This window comes from Typopeltis vanoorti, chromosome 1 (genome assembly GCF_054136105.1).
Source record: "Typopeltis vanoorti isolate ZY-2024b chromosome 1, IOZ_Tvanoo_1.0, whole genome shotgun sequence".
Taxonomy (NCBI): domain Eukaryota; kingdom Metazoa; phylum Arthropoda; class Arachnida; order Uropygi; family Thelyphonidae; genus Typopeltis; species Typopeltis vanoorti.
The window spans coordinates 113,212,418-113,229,989 of NC_143549.1; the positions used below are offsets into that span (position 1 = coordinate 113,212,418).

General features: G+C 34.4%; 1 protein-coding gene across 1 annotated transcript in view; it reads right to left on the bottom strand.

Moving 5' to 3' along the window:
* The window catches only part of PpD3 (protein phosphatase D3), a 258,573-nt gene that overhangs the window by 16,219 nt on the left and 224,782 nt on the right, over positions 1 to 17,572 (bottom strand). Inside the window, exon 12 of the mRNA XM_090392850.1 lies at positions 15,595 to 15,814. Coding sequence (XP_090248976.1) covers positions 15,595 to 15,814 — 220 coding nt within the window. The remainder of the gene's footprint in view (positions 1 to 15,594; positions 15,815 to 17,572) is intronic.

Consider the following 17,572-nt stretch of genomic DNA (forward strand, 5'->3'; position numbering starts at 1 on the left):
GACTGCTGTGTCTGCCTATGCATCATTGGCAAACAATTGAATATCCCCATCTTGGGTCCTTCCTGTATCATTAATTATCATCATCATCTTAAGTGATCCTAACAGGCACTTAAGTGCCCACGACCCTTCCAATTATTCTTGGACTCCACAACCACAACTGTAAAGTAAGGATAAGGTGGTTGGTCACATGGCCTCCCAGTGTGTCCTATGTCTGTAGATGCGTGTTTTCACAAGGCCGGTTTGCCTGTTCTGGGGGACGAAAAACCTAAGTTTCCATGTGAAAAAACCCCCCTACCTCCATATGAGACTGACCAACCTTTCGTTGAAAGAGATCAGATAAAGGTTCTTCACACCACTGATGGGAATTAAACCCAGGTCTTTCTGACCAAAGGGCTTTGTCTATATTGAATGAGCTACAGAGGCTCCATATCATTAATATATAGCTTAAACAACAATGGTGTGAGGACTGATCCTTGGGGTACTCCACTGATCACCATAAATTGGGAAGATTCACATCTACCACATACTGCTTTGATACCTTTGATTTTTTTTTGAGAAGAAAAAAAATTTTAAGTTAAGAATACTGCAGCACTTAGCAGATAGCCCTTCAGCTGCATTCTTCAATATTTGATGGAGAAGACATCCACCACTCAAGACATCCTTGACAACTTTCAAAAACACTACAAGAATCTGATTGAAGACAATAGTACTGTTGGAAATTATAACTCTTAGAACATTAATGGCTTTCCAGTTTAAATCCAAGCTTGCCAGACCCACTGCAGTATCTAAAGTTACCACAGTCTATAAAGAATGCCAGACAAGAAAATCCCCAGGATCTGATGGTCGAGGGATAGAACTTTATTGCGAAGCTTGGGATTTTATTCTTCCCACTCTAGTTACACTACTGAATTCTTTTCTCCCATCAGGACACATACCAAGCCCTACTGTCCGCATTCCTAAACCTAATAGAGATCACACCTTAATCAGCAGCTGGAGATCTATTTCTCTATATAACACTGACTACAAGATATTTTTCTGCATTATCAATAACAGGCTCAAAGTGGGAATGAGATACATAATTAAAAGCACACAGGTGTATGGAATACCGGGTCGAGAAGTAGAATTTAATCTATTTCTGCTATGTTATCTAATCTGCTTAGTTAACACGAAAAAGCAGTCCATGGAGTGCTACCAGTAGACCTTACTCAAGCATTTGATAGTGTCTGGCATCCCTTTCTATTCCACATCCTCCAGCAAATTGGTGTAGGCAAAAAACTGCTATCCGTTATCAAAGGAGCCTATGCCAATTCAACCACCCGCCTCCTAGTTAATGGGTTCCTGTCAGACCCAGTAAAAATTCGAGAAGGAGTCAAGCAAAGCTGCCCTCTCAGTCCACTGCTCTTTTCATTGGTTCTTGGACCTTTACAGGTTCTTTCTTACAAGAAATCAACGATACACTGCTCTGCAAGGAATAACAGTTCCTTCAACTATAAAGGAAAATAAGGTATTAGCATATGCCGATGATGTAGTGGAAACTTTGATGGATAATGATTCCATATATATTTTTTGGTATTTTGGAAAAATTCAGCAAAAGCAGTGGATTAATGATTAATACGAACAAGACAAAATTAAAAGTTTATGGAAAATGGGATCTTAGAGGCATTCCTTTTGGACTAACCCTTGAGAGAGAACTCCACATTATAGTTGGAATTCCATTCTCCACTTACCCAATATTACCAGTCCAAGAACAAGAACTTTGAAATGTTAGAAGACTGGAAAATAGGACCACTCTCCTTTTCTTCTAAAGGCATAGTACTCAAAACCATAATCTTTCCTGCTCAGTTGTTCATAATAAATATTACAGACATCACAGAACAGAAACTGAAGTAAATTCCAGCCCATACCAAGAAGCTAAAAAGGAATTTCTTCAACTATCAAAGAAGCATGGAGGATTTGAGCTTTCACTCTTAAGATTCTGCTATTTAAGTAATACAGCTTCAAAAATCCATAAAATATTGCAGACTAATCACACATGTGCAGACCCTCTCTAGTACTACTTGGGTTTTTATCTTCCGGAGTTAATGATTATACAGATCCAAAAGCTGAGATTGTTCCTGAATACTACAACATTCTGTGCTTAACTCTAAGACTGATAAAACACTCTGGAATTGACATTCTTTCCATAAAAAAAAAGTAAAATTTGGTATAAAGAAATCTTTAATCTCTTTCATCGTGAAGTTCCACAATTGGGTACCGACAACAACATTTCGTTTCATAACTTGATGAAGTTCCAAGGGCACCCTAACAGGAGGGATCTTGCTTGGAGAATTGCATATGGCTGCCTTCCAGTCAATACCATCAAATAATCTGTGACATCTGTTACTGATTGGAAACAGCAGAACATGCATTTTACAGCTGCCCTCTTGCCCTGCATATTTGGAACAGATTATGTAATGTGTTGGGCATTCCATTACTTACAACAGAACAGGTTTTTTTTTTTTTTTCAATACCCACCACCTATCAGCAATGGGAAGAGAATTTGATTTTTATAATTAATGGATTAAAATACCATTTATGAAAGGTTAGAAAGGAATATGGATTTGAAAACCAGCAATATGACATCCAAATACTTTATGATATTGTATTGTGGAAATTTTATTGTTCAGTCAGATGATTTTTGTATTTAGAAAGAAGCATTCTAGGAGATATCAAATTTATGACTAGATGGTGTAGACCACCCACATTATGCAATATTCACCAGGAGGAGATAATATTCTGTCTATTCTTGCTATGAGTTTTTTTTTTTTTTTAAATAGTTCCATCCTCTTAATTCAATGTGCTCTTATAGTCAATTGCAGGGATGACTGGAGAGCAATCCCAGGCAGAGAAGGCCAACTCAAGGCAGTTAACCCAGATGGGGCTAAGCACATGAGTATCAGTCATCTTTGGGCTTTAGTTTCAATTGGTCTTTTAGTTGTTCATCTATACGAGATTGGTGAAAAAGGAAAACTGACAGTCTTTGGCTATATGATGATGATATAAGAGCTGAGGCCTTTTCTCTATCTATTTGTCTTTCTTTCTTTCTTCTAATACTATCAGACTCTCTTGCACCCCTATACTCTAGGCCTATGATGAGCAACCCTTTACTTTTTCACCTCAATAAAAGTCAAAACCGGTCTGGGTAGTGACCCTTCCCATAATGTATAGCATTATACATGTCCGCAAGGAGATGTGATTTGCATTATGGAATACTAAGGCAAGCGATGTGAAATCAGTAGCTTCTTTATATGAGTTGCCCCAGTCCTGAAAATAGTTCAGGTGCAAACTTGTTTGCTTACACTTAGATAAAGGATTAAACCAAGTATATATAATTTCTTGGTATCTTTAATTTATAGCATTCAGGAAGATAGTAAAGCTAATCTCAAGTGCTATGGTCACTTAAACAGAACAGGCAAGAGAAAAGAAGGGTTAACAAGATTTTTTTTTTTTTTTTTTTTTTTTTTTTTTAATAGGATGGTAAGAAAAGACCCAGAGGAAAACGAAGATTCAGGTTTATTGATACAGTCACAAGTACCTTAGAAGACCAAAATATAAAATCTAATAATACTGGCCTGACAGATAACAGATTAGTTTGTAATGATGTAACCTTATCATATGGGGCTCAAAGGGGCTCCCGTCTTGGGAGTACGTGGTTAGCGGCCACGGGGTCCTGAGCTGAGCCTGATATTGCTTCTATATTCTTTCCTGTATGACCTTCCAATTTCCTATATACTTCGACCCTGAGGGTGTCTCTCCTTTTCCCAACTTCTACTCTAACTGGTAGAGGACAGCAGCTCTACTAGTACTTGCTGGAGCACTGCAGTGGAGAAGGCAACGGGAAACCACTCCACTAATATCCCTAGAAAATTTTAGTAGCGATGAACAAAACTTATAGGGGGGGAGGACAGCTACCAGCCTGGCAAACCAAGGTGGTGTCTCTTGGCACAGAGAGGAAAAGATGGTGTACATTGGAATGGATACAATATCAGGAAATAAGGACGTTTCAAGGGTTGATGTTCCTCTCGATCAAACCTCTAAAAGTGACTTAAAACAAGCTATAAACAAACTGAAAATGAAAGATCGTCAGAAAACCAAAACTGCAACATTGTGCCAACATCTGTTCATTGTTCTCACAATGAATACATGTGGAAAATTAGAAAATCTCAAACAAGAAATGGACAAAGGAAAAATTGATATCATAGGGCTCTGTGAAGTGAGATGGGAAGGAATGGGTGATTTTTATAGTGACAAAGTAAGAGTAATTTATCCAGGTGGAGATAAAAAGGAAAAAGGAGTTGCACTTATTCTTAATAAAAGAACAGCAAAGAGCATCATTAGCATACACTGTCTCACTGTCTGAATGACAGGAGGATGGCAGTAAAATTGAAGGCTGAACTGGTGGACATAACAATAATGCAGGTATATATGCCAACAAGTGACCATTCAGATGAGGAAATAGAGGAAATGTACAAACAATTACAAGAACTAATTAAAGAAGAAAAGACTATATGACTATAATGGGAGATTGGAATGGAGCTGTAAGAGAAGAAGAGGATGGGAGTGTAGCAGGAAGATATGGACTAGGTAATAGAAATGAGAGAGGGGAAAGGTTCGTGGAATTCTGTAAAGAAAATAAGCTAATAATTATGAATACTTGGTTTAAAAAATCTAAGAGAAGACTATACAGATGGAAAAAAACTAGGAGATACGGAAAGGTATCAAATTGATTACAAATTGATTATAGTAAAGCAAAAATACAAGAATAATGTAAAAAATGCATGTACATATCCTGGAGCTGATATTTACTCTGACCACAACCTACTATTCATAGAAATAAATGTGAAACTAAAGAAAATAAAAGAAGCTATGAAAAGGAAAAAATGGAACTTATAGAAATTAAAAAATACCAAGGAATTTGGAAATAGATTGGAGAAAGAATTAGAGGAAACAAGTTTTGTCAAAACTGAAGATCCAGAAAAGAAATGGGAACAAGTTAAAGAGAAAATAAAGAAGATTGCAGAAGAAGAAATTGGATATATAAGAGCAAAAAGAATAAAAAAAAACTTTGGATAACTAATGAGATGATTTCTCTAATGGAAGAAAGAAGAAAATGGAAAAATAATGAAAAAATAAAGGAATGAAAATTAACATCAGAAAAACAAAGGTAATGAAAATACCAAGAAAAGAGGCAAATAAGGATATCAGAATAAATGGGGGAAAATTGAATCAAGTAAAGACATTTAAATATCTAGGAAGTGTTATTAGCAGTGATGGAAGATGTAAAAGTGACAAAAGCAAGAACAGCGATGGGAAGAGATGCCTTTAATGGAAAATGGAATTTATTCAGAAGTAAAATGGATAGAAACCTAAAGTAGAAAAGACTAATAAAATGTTATATGTGGAGTGTTGCCCTCTATGCAGCTGAAAATTGGATTTTGGAAAGCTTTGAGATGTGGATTTGGAGAAGGATGGAAAAAATCAAATGGACAAATAAAATAACTCCAGAAGGGAAAATGCAATATAGAACCCTGAATGAAAATTGAGAAGGGAAGCAGAAATAAGTAGAGAAGATTGGCTTAAAAAACAATGTGAAGAAATGGGAAGGTATGATCTTTTATATGAAAAAGCAAGAAGCATGAATCACAAGAGAAATGGAATTCGAGCTAGAGGCATAGAAAATAAGAATGGACAAATCATAACTGAAGAAGATAAAATCCTAATGAGATGGAAAGAATACATTGAAGATCTATATGAAAAGGAAATAGACCAAATGAGTTGCCATTAGAAGATATACTGAAGATGATCTAGGCCCAGAGATTTTGAAGACGGAAGTAGAAATGGCCATTAAAGAACTAAAATATGGAAAGGCAGAAGGAATAGATGAAATACCTGCAGAAGAAAGGAACTGAAGAAATGACCAAAATAATAAATTTAATTTATAACAAAGGAGAACTACCAAAAGATTTTATGACCTTAATATTTATACCTGAATACCAAAGAAAAGTAATGCAGTGAATTGCAAGGATTTTAGAACAATAAGCCTCATTTCCCATGCATCTAAAGTGAAAGAATTTCTTGGAGAAGATCAGTTTGGTTTCAGGAAGGGTAGGGGAACAAGAGATGTGATTGGACTGTTAAGAATAGTAAGTGAAAGAAGTCTGGAAGTGAATAAAGAAGTTAATATCTGTTATATAGATTTTGAAAAAGCTTTTGACTTTGTAAAATAGGATAAGATGGTGGAAGCAATGGAAAATATTGGAAAGACAGAAGGCTAATTATTTCACTATATATGGGACAAACTGCCATGGTGAGAGACATATATGGTACAACAGAACCGGGTATCATTGGACGAGGAGTAAGACAAGGCTGTTCTCTGTTTAACATGTATTCCAAAGCAATGTTAAAAGAAGCACTGGAGAATTCGGAAGAAGGAATAAAGATTGGAGGTAGACAGATATTTGCAATAAGATATGCAGGTGACAAGGCATTACTATCAAATACTGAAACAGGACTACAACATCTGTTGAACAAATTACTGGAATTCTGTATCAATTATGGAATGAAAATTAACATCAGAAAAACAAAGGTAATGAAAATACCAAGAAAAGAGGCAAATAAGGATATCAGAATAAATGGGGGGAAAATTGAATCAAGTAAAGACATTTAAATATCTAGGAAGTGTTATTAGCAGTGATGGAAGATGTAAAAGTGACAAAAGCAAGAACAGCGATGGGAAGAGATGCCTTTAATGGAAAATGGAATTTATTCAGAAGGAAAATGGATAGGAAACCTAAAGAAAAGACTAATAAAATGTTATGTGTGGAGTGTTGCCCTCTATGCAGCTGAAACTTGGACATTGAAGAAAGAAGAAATTAAGATTTTGGAAAGCTTTGAGATGTGGATTTGGAGAAGGATGGAAAAAATCAAAAGGACAAATAAAATAACTAATGAAGAGGTCTTAAAAAGAGTAGAAGAAGAAAGAAGTCTGTTAAGGAGGATAAAAAGAAGCAAGGGAAACTGGATCGGACATATTCTGAGAGGGAATGGAATCATCAGAGATGCCATCGAAGGAAAAATAGACAGAAAAAAGACCCAGAGGAAGAGTAAGGAAAACAATGCTAGATGAAGACAGGTATACAACCTTGAAAGAGAAGGCTAAGAACAAAAGAGAGTGGAAGGAAAGTTTCTGCTACTAAAAGAAGAACCTGCTCTATTGCAGAATACTCAAGAAGAAGAAGACTGTATTTAATAGCAAGGAGAATATTTAGCACAAGTATTAGAGGACTGAAATGGCTTGAAAAAATTCCATGTTTGGTCTCTAGGCAGGATTTATGGATTATTTAAAAAAATCATAGAATGCAAAATGATAATAACAATAAACAGCCCACCCACAGTACTATTGAACTAAAGACTAACAGCTTTTTGTGGGTAGGAGTATTCTATTTCTATTCCCTCAGCCATACGGCTGGTGGGGGTAGCTATATGCTACCATACTAGGGAGATGATTATGCACAAGGTAGTTTCCACGTTGCCTTCCTTGCCGTAGTATATTTTAATACTGCAGCCATGTGTGTGTTCACCGGTTTGCCTGTTTTGAGGAATGAAAAACTCGAGTTACTGGGAGAAAAACCCTACACCTCCGTATGGAGTGGGTAACTCACTTTTAGTCGAAAGAGACCAGATAAAGGTTCCCGCGTCACTGATTGGAATCGAACCCAGGTTTTTCTGACCAAAAGGCTTCGTCTATACTGACTGAGCTACAGAGGCTCAGGGCAGGAGTATATTAAATGCTATTTAGTTTAATTAGACAATTGGAATAAAAATGACCCTGTGAGATGAGAAATGTTTCCCTGCAACCAATATCACAGACACAATACTACAAAAACACACAAAACAAAGGAGACGTTTTATTACCACTAAATGCAGTACAATATCCTGGCCTATTTTAAAATAACTAATGCAGGAAATTTATTTAAAAATCTTCAACATCATTTGAAGATTTTTAAATTTTGAAGATTTTTTTTGGATAAAAATTGGATTTTTTTTTCACAGAAATCCAAGAAAATATCAAAAATCTGCTTTCACAATCTGCTAATATATGCTAGAGATCATTTGATACAAAGTATCAAATGATTGAGTAAATTTCCCTCCTTTGTTTGCAATGTAAATAATACTTGCCAAGTAATTATATACCCAAGCAAGTGTAAGCAAATAAAGTTTGCATGTAATGTATCTTCAATACCAGGTACCTGTTTATGGAGGAAGATGACACTTCCTTTGTCCAAAAGGAAGTGTGCTTTTCACTATGGGATACTATGATTTGAAGCATTAAGAGAGGGTCAATTATCTAGACTGGTTTCAACATTTATTGAGGTCTCATCAGTGTGAGCTAGATCCAAAAAGATACTAAGGCAACCGATGTAAAGTCATCAGCCTCTACTTACAAGTGGCCTAATTGTCATAATACATCACATGTGAACTCTGCTTACACTTGGGTAAAGTAAACAAGAATATAATTTCTTGGTGAGTATAATTTACAGGATTTTGAGTTTTCTCACATAAACAAAATTAAAGTAGAGCCAAACCTCATATAATGTGAGTTTGATTAACATGTTTTTCAGTAGTGATTTTGAAAAAATTATACCACTTTTTACTTTACACAATGCAAATTTCCAATGAAACCAATCTTTATTATATGGTAATGAAAAATATCCGAATCATGCAAAGTTTAGGGTGCATTGGGTAGGAAATGAACAAGTATTTGCTGCCTCAGTGTGTTCCATCAACCATCGAAAGAAGATGTGTTGCTTGTTTGTCTCCCACTAATAAAGTGACAGAGAACTTCAAACAAAAGGTAATGGATGTTGATCCAAAAGAAGCATGTTATTTTGCCATGGTCCAGAACAACTTGTTCTCAGCTTTTGAAAACTGTATGATTGAAAAAAGAAAGCTAACACTATTCAAATAATTGTGTTCAAATATTTCCACAACAAATAGTTTCTTCATTGTATATTTTATGAAATAAAATTTTCTGCAATGCGCTCTAGGACAAATTAATTGCATTAATTGAGGCCAGTCTGTATAGTATATTATTTTTATAAAAGTAACAATGTTTGATTGTATTTTCGATGACCGTAGGAGAGATAAGAAGGGAAACTGCACTCATTCAGTTTAAAATCCACATCTACAACAAGTATAAAAAATTATCACAAGCTCAGTGAGCTGATAACAATAATTATTACCATTATGAATGAACTTCCAAGGAGAGCAAGGACTTGTCCAGGGGTTGGAGAAGCATTTAGATGCTCTTACTTAAATACCTATTATATCTCTCAAAACACATGTACTGAAGATGTGTACTCAACATCTAATAGTACCCACTCCACATATTCAACACATGCCACTAGAAGAATCTGAACCTCACATACTTTCTAACACCACTACTAACCAAGTTCCAGTAAATTAATTTGCATGTTCTATGATATCACTCATCTGTCTATTCTTCAAACTAAGAAGACCATATCCCCTCACTCTGTCCTCACATGATTCTAGTTATCATCTTGGTTACTCGCCAGTGTAACCTATATCTTTTCTTCAGCCATCTCCCCATCTCCTTGTAAGCTAGGTGAGCATATTTGTGCACAGTTAATCTGGCTGAGGTCTTATCAAAGACTTGTCAAGTGTGTGAGTGTTATCTTTAACAATTTTTATTCTCTGATACAATCAATTGGCCTCCTAAGTAATGCGATTCCTAAAATTTGACTCATGGTCCATAATAATCTCCCAAGTAGTTTCTAGCTTCATAACACTCTGCTTGCAATGTCTCCACCCTAAATGCATAACTTTATACACCTGTCAATCTGCCCATATAACCAATATATTCAAATCAGCCTGCAGGTATTTCCTATCAGCTGTGTTCCTTTATCTCTCTCTAGCACAGCATCATCAGCAAATAACTGAATTTCACACTCAAGACTATCCCCAATATCATTAATGTACATTTAGTATGCATGTTAAACAAAAAAGTACAGAACTCTGTGGTACACCACTGGTCACCCCATGTTCCTGATCTTTCTCTTTCCCTCTCTCTGATCATAAACAAATAAATGAACATCACACTCAAGACACACACCAATATAATTAATACATTAAAAAAAAACATATGAAGCTCTCTAATTCATGCCACAAGTTTATTATATAAGACCACTCCTTTGAGTGTGTATAACAATCTCCCTATGTAGAATCCTGCCAAATGACCTGGTAAAATTCAGAAGTATCATAGATCATAGTATATCCATTCTCCTTATCCAACTCTGCTGTCATTATTACAGAGCATGGGCAGATTGTTAGACCTACCTTTAACAAAACTATGCTGTCTTCTATAGAGGATCCTACTGTTGTCTATAGCTGACATTCATAACTTTTGATGCGATTCCTAATCAGCTTTTCCAATACCTTGATGACTATACCAGATACCATTTGTAGTCAATCATAGCACCATTCTTTTACAATGGAATTATTTTGCTCTTCTTCCACTCATTAAAAACTACTATTAATTAGAAGCACATGCAAATTTTCTTCCCAAGAAGTCACATCTTACTCCTCCTTTTTCAAAGCAATTTTTTATGAATTTATTTTGTTTAAAAAAAAACATCTTCAGTTGTAGAAAATATGTAGTCACGCCAGCTCATAATAAAGAGCAAGGAACTTTACACACTCTGGGATGTTCAAGAACTTCCTATCAATAAATCTGTTATTAGGAAGTTAGTAATGATGTAAACGTTTTGTGTAGTACTATCATAATATCCTGTACATCCCCCCCCCCTTAGGGTACATATCAGAAATGTGATGACGATGATGATGATTAGAAATGCTGTAATAAGACATCAGACAAGAATGTTAGATCAGAAAGTTCAGAGATATGTATATATATATATATATGAACTTATATATATATATATATATACACACACAGCAATCCCTTAATTAATGCACCTAATGCATTCTTTAAAACAGGCGCATTAATCGAAAACGCACAACTCGTTCCTCAAATTTCTTTTTTGACCCTTAATTTTTTTTATAAAAGAATTAGGGTGTGTCTCAGGGCCTAGTTAAAGGAAAACCATGAAGCTGAAAGACAATAAAACATATTCAGAATATAAATTTATTATTCTGCTTCTTAACAAAGAATTGAGCTAACGTGGTTTGGTGGGCATTCTGTTTTTTTTTTTCACACAACTGACGGTATGGCCCTATTGTCTCTTCTGCAAATTTTACTGGTTCTCTCTTCACCAGGGTCAATCTCTAAGCATTGCTGCTTAAAAACTTCAATTGTATGAAAACTATTCTGAAATTGTTTCTGTGAAAACTCTTTAGGCTTGTCAGCGATTAAATTTTCTTCATATTCTTCAGGATCTTCCCTGGAAACCAAGGTCAAGCTAAAGTTCCAGACAAAATAAGAGGATTAATTAGTGACCTGAGGCTAACATGAACGCAAAGGTCAACGTTGTGTAGGGGTTTCTGTGGAAATGCAACGACAAACAACGGTATTGGGTGAAGAGTATCGAGTATTGGCCCTTCCCTACATGCATAACATTATACATATCCGCAGGGAGAAGTGTTTTGCATTATGGGAGATACTGAGATAGGAGTGTTGGTATCTTGCTCCACCTTTGCAAGGAGTTGCCCAATGTTGTACCACTTTACCCCAGTCCTGAAGATACTTTCAGGCGCAAACTTTGTTTGCACACACTTGTTCTGACCAAGTGAAAAATAAACTTTCAATAACATATAAGTAAATAACAAAATTAGCAGATTTTTCAAAGACGAAGCCAAACAAGAATTAATTATAAGATTTAACTGAAAACATAATAAAAATTACTAACAAACGATTAAATTTTGCAGTGGGATCCATTTTTGGTTACAATCTTCGATCCATGTAGAAAGAAGTCTCTCTAATTTAATCATTATAATACTTTGATTTCGAGTGCATGTATGATGAACTTGAAGCATCTCTCTCTCTCTCTCTCTCTCTGTATTCAGCAGCTTTTCTGAAAATTGCTCTAGTTGATTCACCCATTTTTCTGTTCTTATCCTATCTTTGTTCTGGACTCGCCTTGTTAATTTTTCTTTATTATTTCAAGTTTTTCTTCCAATCAGATTACTTTTCGAATCATTTTCACACTTCTATTTTTTGCTCACTGATTCTTCTACTCATGATTAAAGGTTAAAATAAAAAAATAAATAAATCAGCTAACGCCTTTTATTCCCTTATAGGGAGTAGGCGTGGCCTTTATACCCTATCTAGCTTTTGGACACTGAGTGGGCAGTTCAATTTCCACCGGTATCCAATCAGAGATAGCTGGCCCATGTCTATCACTAATTATATAAGCCACTGATGAAGAGGCTGGCACACAAGTGCTGCCATCTCTTGGTACCTAACCCTAACAAGATATGTCACTGTCTGAAATAATGTGGGTAGTACTACAGTCGATTTTCTTGAGTTTACGGGATGAAAGACTCGAGTTTCCAGGAGGAAAAACCCGCTTGCCCGTGCCAGAGATCGACTAATTCGAGAACCGGTCGAAGAAAGGCTTAGAAAAAGTTCCTCCAGTCGGCGACTAGACTTGAACTTAAGTTTGACTTTGAGCAACCAAGTGCAGAGGACGCAAGCGTCACTTCCACTGAGCTACACAGGCCCAAAGGTTAGGAAAATAATTTAAAATAAAAAAGTAACGAAAACAATTGCATGAGATATGATCAGCAAAATGCTATGTAAAGCAGATGACATAAATTTTGGCGGTAAATTTGGAACATAGTGCACATGGAAATAGTGCAGTATGCTTTTAAAAATAACTTTGTAAAATGTTTCAAATCGGTAACTAAATTATTTCATCCTGGTGAGTGATTTTTGAAAATAGTCATAAAAAATGTATAGATATAAAATTTTTAAAATCTGTAACATTTATTTTTAAGATATAGGCGCACTAATCGGGGGCACATTAATCGAGGGATTGCTGTATGTGTATATATATATAAAAAAGCATCCTTCAGTGCCAAAAAGGATGCCAAACCATATTAACATACATAAAATACTTGGGATATTAAATAAAGACTTGGACACCAGAGGATGCTTAATTAATTAAAAATATATATGAAAAGTTTGTTAATGAATGTGTTGTGTCCAGGGATGAAGCATTATCATTACTCTCCAAACACAGTCTAACTAACACACTTATTAAATGAGTTATATGATTTATGAACAAAAGAAGACTCTGCAATAGGCTCAACAATCCCATTACAGCTTGCTAATATTTGTGCGAATTATTCAAATAGGAGGATACCACCTGAAATCAAAAATAGGATCAGATATATTGATAACATTTGCATACGGCTAAGATTTTAAGAATGAACTTGTTACATTTATTTCCTATTTAAATAGTTTATCTCTGAGAATCTATTTCTTACTTGAAATAGAAGACAACAGACTTCTCCATTACTTGAAATATTAATCTCAAGCCAAACCATATTAACACACATAAAATACTTAGACACTAAAGGATACAATACTAAGTATCAAGAAGGTAACCAATAGTCAAGATAAAAGTTATCTTCTACTAAACAGCCTCCAATGCACTACAGTCATCAAAGCAGTTCATCCACTGCTTGGAAGCCATATATTTACAAATTATATTGTGTCTGCAGAATCTGTTACATAGGCCAGTGTATTACACCTGCTAAATGGATAGTCTAGAAGAAATTCATGAGTGAACATAAGCACATAAATAATTGAGTTTTTGCTTTTCACAAATTGATGGAGAAATACAAAGTAATATGGAGCAAACCAAAATGTTTTACAGCACATCAACTACATCACAGAGTTCAAAGAAGCATCTCAAATGACTTGCACTCCTACACAGAACAGTCATATCTAATTATAGCAAACTTTATTATAACAAACTATTGAAAAGTCCTGCAGTGAGAATCAACTGTACAATAAGAATTCTTTATGCCACATTTTATTGTCCCATCAGAAAGAGGTGTTACTAAACCTGCTGAGGGAGCCTGATAAGAAATACTCATATAATAACATGGTTTTAACCCCGAAGATATATTTATGAAAAAACTATAATGTACATCCAAAATTGTTAATAAGTCTACTTGTTCCTGGATCAACAACAATTGACAACATTAATATGAAAACTAACTTTTTTTACTCCCCCAACCAAAAAAATCTGTCTTTGTGAATTTAATCCTGAAAAAGCACACCCAAGAGACTACAGAGCCAGTAGATTCAGTTAGTATATCCACGGGGGGAAAAAATGTAGACGTAATGATTATTCTTGATGCAATGAAGTTTATTTTCAGATCTGGTGCTATAAATGCTATAGATATCCTGATCCCTGTTGGCTGAATAAATTATCTTATGCTTATTACTTATACAGATCAAAGGTCTCCTCCCAGTTACCTAGATTGGATCTTTTTTTTTTTAATAACACTTCAATCATCTACTGATTTCTGTTGTGGTAAACTTTCTCCCTTTCCTTAATTTTCTCGATAACTTTAATATTATCATGTTACTTTCATGATATTATTTTCTATATTCTTTCTAGTATCTATTACTTTTGTTAAGCTGATTTTGCAGCTTCAAGGCACAAATTTGCACCAACGTGCATCTCAAAGTCTAATGTTTCTTAATTTTAGTATTCCAGATTATTTCCTATGGAAATATTTAAAAACTGTTGAGTGTACAGAAACATTACATTTATGCATGCACACAATGAAATGAAAGAAAAACATGAAAGAGATGAAATTCAAAACATTCATAGATGTTTTTTCAAATATTAAAATATTCATGTTAGAACAGTGATTTATACTTGAAATGATATTCTTGTTGCATCCTTATTTTATCAAGTATGAGCAAATGAAACGTTTGTATGAAATATCTTCATGACTTAGGTACTTCATGACCTCATTATGTAGCCTATGAACAGTCTACTTCACATCAAGTTGCTCTATGTATGCCATGATTCAATGCACACACACTCCCTTTATGGATATATGTGCAATGCCACATTTTATGGTGTAGCACAGCATGATACTTGCATAAGGATGTAAGCATGTTGTGCACTGTCTACTTTATGTATAAGCAGCCTTGTGAAGCTATTTCACATGTACACTACACTTTTGTTTCCTCACTTGGTAAAATGAAACCATATGATTTCTTGACAAATATAACTAGCAATGAGTGAAATGCAATGCCTACAGAGGTTACTATTCAACTGACAGTTTTAGCATTTTTAAAGAAATTACAAACATCGTTCTTGTAAATGTTAATTCCTTTTAAAAAAAATCAAAAATTAGCATATATTTCAGTTGCTGAATTTTGATGCATCCTATCTAAATCTTACACATTTTCTTTTCCTATAAGTATGTGCATTTATATATCATTCCAGTTTCTAAAGAACAACATATATTGAAAAACACAGAATTGACTCAAAAGTTGTCATTCAATTTTTTAAAAAAAATTTTAATGAAGAAGTAAAAGTTGCATACCAATAATTGGGTGCTGAAAAGACAGTAATGCATTTCCCATCATGAGCCACCTCATATCCTTGTGCTTTAACCTCATGGCTACGGATTACATAATCTAACTTATTTATACTAAGGAAATTTCTTGTAACATCAGGTCCAAATTGAATTCCTACTCCTCTTTTACTTGGTGAACGTCCATTTTGTGGCTGTGGATCTGACCATAAAAGTTCACACATTATACCTAAAAATAAACAACAAAATTATAAAGACAAAATGTTTATAAATGATTATTATGATAATTACATGATCCTGAATAGCATATACAGTATAAATCTGTTATAACAAATATTCATAATTTAAAAATGCCTTTTTTTAATTATGAGCTTTCCATTTAAAAAAAAAAAAAACATATTCAAAATTTGTATATATATATATATTCCATGAGACAAACTGAGTTTATCACCCTGGCAATTTACAGATGATTCACAAAATGGCAATAAATTTAAATAATGCTCTTTTAAAGTCTATTTAAAATGATACTATTGCTTTTGAATGTTTTTTGATTAATCACATTCAATAAGTAAGTTATTGAATATGATTATCAAAACAAATGAACCAATAAAACATAAGTGGGTGGTCATTATTTCCCATGTAGTGGAATATAGCAGATAATATAGCAGTAGTAACTAAGCCATATTGCCAGAGGTAATTTTATACAATTAAATTAAAAATGATCATGCTTCTGAACATGAAACAGTGACTATGCTACAACAGCAAACATATATTTACATGATTATGGAAAAATAACCAAAAAGTAGTTGTTATAGTGAAAATAAAGAAATATCATTCTTGTCAACAATCAAAATGTCACAATATTCTTATATTTAATGCTGGATATATAAATAGACTTGTCGTTTTGGACTTTTACTATATCTTTTTTTTTTTTTGAAATATTATTTAATATTTGCTCAGATATAGTAAATGAGTAATAAAATATTTTAATTAATGTGTCATTTACAGTAACATTAAAAGCCATGCTATTATAGTTTAAGCAGGGTATATTCTGCAACTGATTTGCTATTGAAATTAATTATTTATTATTTATTAATTTTTTTAATGTAAAAAAAAAAAGACATGGGCAGGCCAAGGGAATCTAGAAACTTCCACTTCAGAGACCATATAGAACTTTTGTAAGTCATTAAGGTGTCCAATAAATGGGAAGGTCTTATCACACTAAGCAATAAAAATTATAAGTGATAGTGAATTTCTTTCAGCACAGCACTACACCTATTGACCTTGGATGGAATTTTTCAGTAGTGTATTATAGTGAGGGAGTTTGTTACAAGTGTTTGTCATAGTCAGAGTCTTCTGCATCTTTATCAATAATTAAATGTTAAGGATTTTTCGTAAATGCAAGGAGGAATTAAAATACTTTACACCAGGCAGAACTGTAGTATTTGCTTATAAAAACACTTGTCCCAAGAAAAAATACTACACAACCATTGAAATTCTTCTTTCTTAATCCTCCTCATCTATCTTTTTTACGGTGTCAAGGTTTCTTATTCTTGCAACTGCAACCGTCTTGAGGATAAGGTTGGCTCTATGCCTCCCAGTGTGTTCTATGGCTGTAGAGGTTTCTTATTCTTGCAACTGCAGCCATCTTGAGGATAAGGTGATTAGCTCTATGCCTCCCGGTGTGTCCTATGTCTGTAGATGCATGTGTTCACAGGGCCGGTTTGTCTGTTCTGGGGACGAAAAACCCAAGTTTCCCAGGTGAAAAAAACCCCATACCTCCATATAAGACCGGCTAACGCACCTTTCATCAAAAGAGACCAAATAAAGGTTCTCACATCACTGACGGGAATTGAACCCAGGTCTTTCTGACCAAAGGGCTTCATCTATAATGACTAAGCTATGGAGGCTCCAATTGTTGAAATACAATATGAATTTATAACTGGAATAAAGTAATAGTGCATTTCTTGATCAAAATGAAATTTTG